General features: G+C 36.1%; 1 protein-coding gene across 1 annotated transcript; it reads right to left on the reverse strand.

The window, feature by feature from the left end:
* Nucleotides 1–8553: 8553 nt before the first annotated feature.
* LOC129248013 (uncharacterized) lies at nt 8554–10118 on the reverse strand. The gene is made up of 4 exons (XM_054887413.1): nt 9484–10118; nt 9205–9415; nt 9032–9145; nt 8554–8976 (listed from the first exon to the last, which is right to left on the reverse strand). The coding sequence occupies exons 1-4, from the start codon at nt 10017–10019 to the stop codon at nt 8719–8721; spliced, it is 1119 nt and encodes a 372-aa protein (XP_054743388.1). The 5' UTR covers nt 10020–10118; the 3' UTR covers nt 8554–8718.
* Between the last annotated feature and the right edge of the window lie 701 nt (nt 10119–10819).

Raw genomic sequence — 10819 nt, forward strand, 5'->3', positions numbered from 1 at the left:
CCACGCTTCCAAATTGTGGAAACTTACTTCGAAAAAAAAACCTATTCGCGAAGTTCATAGAGCACTGGCGGCTCATCGGTTCTTATTTCTTTCGAAATGAAATGAAATTGTCTCGACATTGACAAGCTGCAAAACAAAGTTATCATGTTTTGATAAGAATACAATAACAAAAGAGAAAAAATCATGTAAGTGAACTCTACTGCCACCATTTAATATTAAAAAGGATGCAAACCCATAAAAAGACGCCGTGAAAGATGGGTTTGAAATGCGCTTGGGTTATATTTTTCCATAAGATTTGATAAGCTGGTGGCTGGGTTTAAACACTCTAGCGGAAGTAAATCCAAAAGTACGTAGAAACGTTATACTATAAAGGATGTTAAAGGAAAACTATTTGTATGGTAAACCCATGGTTATATAACGACTTCAACGTTTAACTCCATAGTGACCCATAAACACGAGTTAATGATCCTATGTGAACAAAATATGGTATTAAGTTGATTCGCAAACATCAAGTTGTGAGGTGATACTAAATTTTGCTCTGTGTTTATTAATTAATACTACAGTTTTGCTTTATAATTAAATACACATAGATGGCACTGGTTTTATTGAATTCACCTCTTTTTCAGTTAGTACTAACCTTAAAACGAGAGCTGTTAAAATTTCATGAAATTCCATTCATCAGTTCTTGAGTTATTGTGTTAAGAGAGACGCTACTTGTGATATTTTCAAAACAATGGATCAAAAAGAATTTCGTATTTTAATTTTACACTGCTCCTTGATGGGAAAAAATACCGTTCAAGCAAAGCAATGGCTTGAAAAGTGTTATGGGAACTCCGCTCCATCAGAAAAAACAATAAAGCGATGGTTTGCTGACTTCAAACGTGATCGTAAAGACGCCAAAACAGCAAAAAATCGTCTTTTAATAGTCAAAAAGTGAAGCTACGTGAGTTGGCTGACATCGTAAAGATATCAAAAGAACGTTTTGGTTTTATATCGATGGAGTATTTGACAATGAGCTCTGTTCAAAATGGGTGCCGCGTTCACGCACTTTCAAGACAACGCACCGTGTCACAAGGCAATCAAAACAATGGAATAACTACATAAATTGAACTTCGAACTGCTCCCACATTCAACACGAGATTTGGCTCCCAGCGACTATTGGCTGCAGACCGCAAACCAATGCTCGCTGGTAAGAAATTTCGCTGGAATGAAGAGATTATCGCTGAAACTGAGGCTAATTTTGAGGCAAAAGATAAATCGTTCTACAAAAGTGTTTTCGTGTAATTACAGTGTAGTCTCTCTTAAGCGGACATCTAAGGGGCTGAAAAATTTGTCCGCTAATGGAGGTGTCCGCTTTTGAGAGAAGTGTAAAAACAGTTAATATAATAATATAATATGTTACGAGGAGGTTCAATAAGTAGCCGTGTTAGAAATGAAAACACCAACAAGGGAACAAGAAAAGTCGCAGGTAGCCAGATCATTAATCCGATGCGGGGGGACAACTCCGGAGGAATGTGCCGGTGCGTTATCGTGGTGAAACAGCACCTTTTTTTGTTGTCTTCTTCAATTGTTTGCGAAAGCGAGCCCTAAACTCAGTGTAGTATTGTCTAGTGATCGATCTTTCTTTTTCTAAAGGATCCATGAAGATGACGCCGTTAGCATCCCAAATAATCGTGCCATGACCTTTCCGACCGATGGATCTGTTTTCGCCTCCTTTGGAGCAGATTCACCGGGAGAAATCCATGCTGCTTAGTTTTTGGTATGTAATGACGATGAATCCAGGGTTCATCAACGGTAACAATTCGACGCAAAAATTCCTTCGCTTTAAATTGCTCCAAACACTACTTCGAATTTAACAACCGCATTTACTTGTTGATGGTTGTGAGCAATCGCGGCGATGGGATATTCACCACCGTTTAAATTCTTTGAACCAATATCTAACTGTGGTTATAGATGGAGAAGCGTCCCCATAGACAGCATCCAACTTTGCTTTTATCTCCTCGCATTTTTTCCAGTTCAAAAACAAAAAGCAAATTACGGAACGGTACTGCTCTTTTTCCATCTTAGCGAAAATCACGAAACACGTCTTACTCGAATAGCTGCCAAATCCAAACTAACCTATCAATCTGTCTGAAATTTGTCTTGCCGTCGTTTGATAGATGGCAGCACATGATACTAATATCAACTTTACTGAAATATGGATCGATTATCTGGAACACCTTTTACCAAATTTGCGTAGATCGCCTAGATCCATTAAAAAAACAGATTTTACATTCTTCCGTAAGAGATTTTCGATTTCCTCTAAAGCTTAATTTTCCCAGTCATAGAAAAATGCTGCGAATAATATTTAAAGTCAAACTACTCACAGGGTGAAGGAAGGTGAAGGAACTTTTTTATAGGAGGCACTTTAGGCCTCTTCTTTTAAAACCATATGAAACGAATTAAGACCTTAATGAGCCAAAATTTTAACTCTTATTCCAACATGCCATCAAGAAAACGAGACAAATGATCAATCGGTCAATAAATAATTGACGTAATATATATGTAATATATATATGTATGTACCCTATCGACGTCATTTGAAAGTTATTTATCGACGGTATTTTTCCAAATTATAATTGACGGCAGTTGGGAAAGGAAATCATTGGCGGAAATAAAATTGATCATATTTTCAAAGGTATTTAAATCTGAAGGGCGACTAGCGTTAGAAAAGAACATAAAAAAGTTACTGATGTAGCTTACAAGTATGGTAACGATCTAGGATTATTTTATAATCTCAGATTTCGGGAGAGAAATTTTGTAAGGGGAACCTCGCTTTTTATTTACGGACTGGAAGTTAAGCACGAAAAAGTAGATTATCTACTTATATGTGAACATATTATTAGCTAATTTTTTTGGGAGGCAATAAAAACAATGAAAACGAAATTTCAATTTTTTTAGCTTTTTATTTAACTTCTTTTACATACAAAAATGATAATAATTTAAAAATGGCGCTAAAGTTAACCCTCTCGTTAAATTGAACCTGGACGGTGTTGCCCATTTTGGCTCTTCTATTTATCTGAAACACAAAACCCAAAAAAATTAGTTATCTACCCGTAGCCGTACTAGAATAAAAAAAAATTTCAAAATGGCGCGTTTTTGAATTTGACACTCTAAAAATCGGGTTTTTTCAGTTTTTTAATCAAAAAAATACGAAATAATTGAAATAATAATATGACTTGAGCCGTCAGCCCTGGCAGCTAGTGCTCCTTTTTTATTGTAAAATAATAATTTATTGTTATTTTCCATATATTAAATAAATAAATAAATAATATGACTCTAGTACCGATTGTCATTGATGTTGTGGCAACATATTAAAATTTCAGACGATTCGATTGAATAGCTTTTTTTTTTGACAACACCAGGCCGAAAAAAGTGGTTTCGAGATAAATGAGTTTAAAGTTTTAGGTACAGGAGTGCGCGGACCACTCTCTACCTAGTTAATGGGTTGTAGAAGCTATTATATTGGGAATTTCCGCATGATAATTTCACAGTATATTTTTTTACAAATTTCTAGACCACCCCTTAACCAAACTCAACGGAAACCATACATACAAGGTGAAGTCCAAAATAAATAAGACTGGAGTCATAAAAATGTTTTTGATGCGCCATCTTTTTAATTAGTTAGTGCGTTGGAAGTTACATGCCTAGCTGACTTCCAGTGAAAGCTTGGTGATATTCGGTTCAGTGGAAGTGAAGTGATTGCGTCTAGAGTGATAATATGTTTGTGTCATCGGTACAAAAATGATTGCACGATAATGCACTATCTCATCGATCCTGTGACTGATTTTTTGACTATAAATCGCATTTTAACCATCCATCACTCACTGTATTCGCCTGATATGGCTCCCTGTGACTTCTACCTACGAGAAGAATTGTATTTGGCCATGAAAGGAAAACGTTTTGCGTCTGTAGAAGCCATCCAAAAGGCTTGTACTGACATCCTGAAGGACATACTGGTCAATGACCTGAAACACTCTTTCGAAAAGCTCTTAGATCGCACAAAACAGTGTTTCGAGGCCAGAGGGAAGTATTTTGAATAAATAAACTCGAAGTTATGGCATAACTGCATATACTATCTTTTGCACAAAAAGAGGTGGAGCTTATACATATGTACATGAAAGTTTCTGTTAAGTTTTTCCTTGCCTTAAGAAACCAATCAGTTTTCTCACTGAATCCATCGTATTACGATTTTCACAGATTCTACAAAAAAACCATCACTGAGTTCGAAAGTCCTAGAGTGGTATCACTGAGTTCATTTGTAGCGCCCAAAGTATTTCAAAAAAGTGTGTCAGACTCGCGTGACTGCTTATGACAGAAAAGAAAAATTTAGCCACACAAAAATATCAAAATTTTCAAATTGGTTCAAAAATAAAACCAAAGCAATTCCAAAAAAACGATCCACTTATTTTTTCAGGGGACAAGGTGTATCTATCCTATCAGAAGATTTATAGTTTTTGCAATGGCGTCGTACGTCAATAACATTTGACAATTGTGAATTGGACAGCTGCAGTATACAAACGGACAAACAGTGTAGCGCCTACATGTCAAAGTAAATATTGTCATCACTCAAAATATTTTTTTTTTTTTGTATTTAGTAAAAAAGCTATTCAAAAACAAATTTGGATGATTAATTTTGCGTAAAAATGTGTGTGCTTTATTTTTGAATATTAATAACAACTGGGTTAGTTTGGAAGAAAAACGTGAATAAACTTTTTGAAAACAAACTTTTTTTTTATTTGTCATTATAAAATTACTTAATCGTGCATGCCACTATCTGGCGCACTTTATTAATACTTTTTCGTAGCGCCATTTCGTAAAATTTTCCCAGCATTTTTTTACGTTTGCCCGAGAAAAGTTTTAAAATACAATTCAGACGGAATAAACTGTTTTATTTTACTAATTTATAATTATACAGTAAATTAGTAAAGTGTTAGTATTGAAATTAATAAAAATGGTTTGTTATTTTTAAGAAATTTGCTTGCAAAAAATCGTAGCACCGAGTCTCATTCATTGGCGACGACTTCGCATCACTTTTAAGAACCTCAAATAGATGCGTAACTGTTAATTTGTTCAGTCGGAAATTTTTCACAAATTTGTTTTTCGTTACATTTGAAGTACTTTTAAATTCTGCTGCTTTTCTTCATTCAAAGATAGAAGAAGAATTAATTTTATTCACAACAAAGGAATATAATTGAAGAATAATGCTAAAGAACGTAAAACGTGGAAGCTGATTCCGAAACAAAATTGGCTTTTGAGTTTGTTAGAACTTTTTTTCGAGTTCACACAGATTCAGTGATAGTATTCACTTGGCTCTACGCTCCAACCGGCGTTAATGGAAATTAAAAAAACAAAATGCACTTGTGCACTGGTTTCGTAGATTACCTGTACTCGATGCCGCTTGACATGTTCCATGTGCATATAAGTACATACAAAGCGCTAATAAGAAGTTGCAATGCTGGGCAGTTCCTCTAACAAAACTTAGTTATTGAATTTCACAACTGTTAGAATCAATTAAGAAACATTTTTTTCTCTTAATTTCTTAGGAAATTGAGTCGGGATTGCACATTTTTTGCTTAAAGCTAGGGAAAATAAACCACCTCGTCGAATATACTCGTATTGTATTGCTTAGAGCTCATTTAGTCAGACTTAATTTACGTAACTTATCTTATTTTTCCCAACCTGTTATATGGAAAACTCTGTTAGCGGTTAGTGTTAAACTTAACTTAACTTTAAAAGCTTAGAAGTTTATAATTTTTGAAAATAATTATTCCACGTGGTATTATAAGGCGTGAACTGATAAACAGATGTAATAGAGGATACAATAACAAAATAGTGACGTGTTGAGTAATCAATACCAATTTTTTAAGTTAAGATAAATTAAATTTTAGGCAGAGTTAAGTCTACACAATCTGAGCTTTTAATAATTCTATTCCACTACTATGTACATATATGTAGGCCGGCAAAAATAATAAAAAAAATTCTATCAACGTTTACACTATTTTTATATTCTTCACATATCATTATTTTTTAATCCGATTCTGTTTTTTAAACATCAAGCAATATCTTTACTTAAAGCAATTTAATTTATTTAAGAGAAAACAGTATGGAATACACCCAGTGGTGCAGCATTTACTAATTTTATGATAAATAATAATTTAGACCAATTTATTAACATATGAGGTATTTTGTAGATTTTCTATTGAGTCTGGTAAAGGTTATGGGATTTACAATTATGCCTGTGACAAGAGGGTTTGAGTGTGATTGTAGTCGTGTGTTGTGGCATATTTTCTTATTTCTTCAATTATGGTGAGTACTTTGAGATCTCGATGAATTTGTGCATTTGTGTTATAGTTAAGGGCGTGTGAGATCATTCTGAAGGTTTTTCACATATTGAGGAATAATGCGTGCGGCTTTCTCCATCCTACAGTGAAGTAGTTTGTCTACTTCGAAACAACACAAATGTCACCAACAACGTCAGCCTTTAAACCAGAAGATCCTTATTCTTAGCTCCAAGCGATGCTCAATATAGCCGCTATTGGTATCTGGTACGATTCAGAGATTTATGGAAAGTCTGGATTAAATTTTAATTTGGCTTAAATATTGAATTGCTAGCATTGCTAATTTAAACATTTTTACCATTTTGTGTCGTATCATTATAAGTCGTACCAAACACTTTTTGGGATGAATCTTATTTTTAATAATTATTATGAATTAAAGACAAATCTAATGGTTTGTGTTAAAGTCTTTGGTTTTCGTTCAACTGCCCACACTGGAGAACGAGTACAATAGATTGCGTCCGCCATTCGTCCATATACTTATAAATAATAATATAGGGTGGTCCATGCATTGGTTTCCTTTTAAAAACTGAAAAGAATCAACAAAAATCAGTTTTTTCGGTATATTCTCGGTTCATTCAAAATAGCAAACATTCCCTTTATTTATGAAACACAATTTTATTCAGGTGCCTCTGAACTGACTTCGCATTAGCACGCCCTATTAACCCAGTTTTCTAAGACCGGTGACGGTTTCTCGCCCTATCTCATGAATACATTGATCAATATTCCCTCAATCGTTAATGGATTGTTCACATATCATCGATCATTCACGGCACCCCAAAAAAGGTCTACGGCGTCAAATTGCCGAGACATCGGCGAGACGCCTGATACATGATTACTGATCTTGGCGCGCAAAATATTGATTATGACATGGTTGTGTGGCATGGCGCTACCCCGCTGCAACCAAAAATCGTCCAAGTTTATTTCTTCAATTTCCGGCCACAAAAAATCGTTTAGCAAAACCTCGCCAAACTGTCACTCCCGTGGGATGCATTGCGTCTCGACGAACACTTGCGCGTTTCCAATCCACAGATGCGGCAGTTTTGCTTGTTAACATAGCAGCCGGGACAAAAATACGCTTCGTCAGAAAAGATGATTTTGAATTCTTTGTTCCGAGCAACTACCTAGGCTTTGGAGTCTAAAAATATAGACGTTACATCAAGCTATATGTATGTATATGTTTGGCAAGAATGTAAATCCAATCTTCAATGCTAAAGAAAAATTAGTATAGAGTTGCACAGAGCACGAAGAAGAAACGTCTGGCGAGCTTTGATAAACTCGCCGAAACCGCTAAGCGGTTATCGCACTAATCAAGAAGAAGCCAATTAGAATCATAAATTACCGTCATCAGTTGCTTTCAGGTGCATGAATTATAGACGAACCCCTACTCATGTAAAGACCGGGTGGAAGAGCTACACACAGGCCAGGTTACTTAAGTTCCTCCGATTTAGTAGCCAGGCGCATTTGTCTTACCACTGTACTATCTTATATTTCTTGTAATTATTTGGCCTATATTTATAAGAAAACATTGAATTCTTTGCAACATACTTTCTATTATGTACTTTCCAAAATGTTTTGCACCTAAACACTACAATGTCATTAAATAAAGGGTGGTTAAATTTCAAGGGCCGATGTTGAATGTGAATCACACCTAAACGTCAACGACACCGTTGGACTTCTTTCTTTGGGGTTATTTGAAAGAAAAGGTGTATGTCGATAAGCCAGCAACAATTGAAGAGCTAAAGGATGAGATAATTCGGCACATTAACGGCATAGAACCTCAATTATGCCTCAGCGTCATCGAAAATTTGGACTATCGGATGGAGGTGTGCTGCCACTTGGCCGATATTTTGTTCCATACATAATTGAGCTATACGAATATTATCATAATAAATAGAAATGACAATAATTTCCTAAAAACTTGTATTTTATTCAAAATCAGCACCGGCCCTTAAAACTTAAGCACCCTTTAGACAAGGAACTATTTGCATTTGGTGGTCTTGGGAGGTGTGCCACCGAGGCCGTGACGGCCATTTGGCCAATATTTTGTCCCATAAGTAATTAAACCATACCAATATTATCATAATAAATAGAAATGACAATAATTTCCTAAAAACTTGTATTTTATTCAAAATCAACACCGACCCCTGAAACCTAACCACCCTTTATTTCAATATGATTTTGACCTGTAAGGCCCACGCTCTGAACAAAACAAGTCGTTTATTGGATGTATAGTAAACCTACTTCATAATAAATACATAGGTATAGTGCTAAAGATATGAAATATACATACATATAATAAAACTCAAATGCATAAAATACAAATGTCACTTAATCTTATTTAATGCAGGATTCGGGACTCATTCCCACCACCGCCACCACCACTGCAATTGCAAAAACGTGCAGGGCGTTCGGTGGGTGACGGTGTAGGCATATGCATTATCTCTTGCCTAACGGTATAGCCGCGCAATATATTGTCGCCGCTGCAGCAGTTGCAAGGATCGTTCAAGCCTTCACTTGGCTTCCCTAACTTTGTTAAAATTTGAGGATTTGTGTTCTCTTCGCCATCAAATTTGACACACCGCGTTGGCGGACATTTCTGAAATTTAAATTTATGTGGTTACAAAGACTCAACCTATTACGTTTAGACGCACCACAACTACCATCGGCTTCCCATCTTCGTCATCGCAAGCCTCATTTTCACAACACCAGCTGTCAATATCAGCTTGCTTGCGTATTATATACTTCGCCAAACAGCAAATGATGAGCTGAAAATTTTACATACCAAAGAGTAATGTAATATAGTTGCTGCTCAATGAGCACTTACGTCCAATTTAAAGGCGATCAGTACAAGCGCTACCAATACATATAGAATCTCCCACATTTTGTTTGTGAAAAGCGGCAAACATCCTTCAGTATTAATCTGCGAAAGTGTCAAATACGGAATGTGACTGTTGTCGGTGCGTGGAATGTAATTCTCGAAACAAGAAGCGCAGGAGTGCTTACAGCAGGCGTATGGCGCTAAGGCGGTTTCCCCGCTGCAAGTATAAATAGGCAAAGGAATATAATTTATGGGGTGAACGGAACTTTTTATTTAGCACTTCACCTTCCCGCTGACTGGCATTGAGTTGCCTCTTCTGGCATCCAAGAGGCCTTCATCCAGTCTTTATAGCTGTGTACACCACAACACTCTTTGTGATATTGCAGTCCGTCCAATAGAAGCTTCCACTCCGGACAGGTGTAGTAAAGATCAATTCCCTTAAGTAGTGACATTTCTGCTGTATTCTCTAATGCATCAGCGCAGGTGATCAATGACCAAATGGTACCGAATCCGCAGAAAACTACCACAAAACCAAAGAACATCCAAAGATTAAGAAGCAAGTTGACGTTGGGTGAGCAGCGGCGAGACCATAGGGAGGACCACATGGCAATGCTACAAGCATACACCACCATGAGCTGGAACCCAAGAATGTAGGTGTTGAAAAATTGACCGCCTAGCATTTTTCTTTCAACGCCTGCCATGTAGGCGCCCAGTATGCGTTGATATATACCCGTGACGATAATAATAGCCAAGCCCAGAAAAACTTCCGATAGCAGCAGCACAGTGAGATAGACGCGCGCGCGACCAAACGGCTCCTGCATTTGGGCATCGTTCAAAAGAAATTCAGAAAACTTAAACGAAAACTGTATGTGTCAATAAAATTCAGAATTAGAGTTGCTCTTCTTAGCAAAATAATTTTTACGAAAAGGGAGTTGTTGGCTTTTGTAAACAACAATCAAAATTTTTAAACCTGGTTAAAAGAATTTACAAACTCCTTTTTTATTCTGCGAAGAACGTATTTTTAGACGACACATGAGAGACATCAGACCGTAACATGAATCTAAAAAGACTTGTTTCCAAAAAGGTCAGAAAATTAAAAAAATGGTAAAATCAACAGAACCAGACTGATTTAATGCAGGGTGGCAAATAAGAACTGTCAATAATACTTACCTCATACGGAAAATTTTAATGGATCCCGCTTGCCAATAACATGAAACATTGTTTACGTCTATGGAATTTTAGCCGAATTCAAGAAACTACGTACATTGAAACCTGCCCAGTGGGGCTCTCTATTATATTATTATTATTATTATTCGCACAAATTGTTAGTATGCATCAAAATATATTGTAGAAATAGCCGATAGCCTTAGTGGTACTGATTATATTCAATGTAATTTAATTATATTAAATGAAATATTAATATTAATAATTCAACACGAACCAATTTTGCAGGACGGTTCATATTGCGTCATAGTGAGGTTGATTAATAGTAGATATCTGTGTACATTTTAATTTGATATCACATCTGGAAGAGGAGATATATGACTTTTGACGTGATAACGTCTTATAATTCGATTTAGCCGGCTGCACGCACGAAAAAATGTGTCGTTACCTTGCTCAT

Source organism: Anastrepha obliqua, chromosome 5 (assembly GCF_027943255.1).
Source record: "Anastrepha obliqua isolate idAnaObli1 chromosome 5, idAnaObli1_1.0, whole genome shotgun sequence".
In the NCBI taxonomy this organism is placed as follows: Eukaryota; Metazoa; Arthropoda; class Insecta; order Diptera; family Tephritidae; genus Anastrepha; species Anastrepha obliqua.

Bases quoted from the DNA above. Each gene is read 5' to 3' on its own strand.
- LOC129248013 (XM_054887413.1), bottom strand. From the start codon at position 10,019: ATGCAGGAGCCGTTTGGTCGCGCGCGCGTCTATCTCACTGTGCTGCTG. The intron at 9,146-9,204 runs GTAAGTGCTCAT...TAAAATTTTCAG, and splicing joins TGATCGCCTTTAAATTGGAC to CTCATCATTTGCTGTTTGGC. The intron at 8,977-9,031 runs GTGCGTCTAAAC...TTTAAATTTCAG, and splicing joins GGAAGCCGATGGTAGTTGTG to AAATGTCCGCCAACGCGGTG.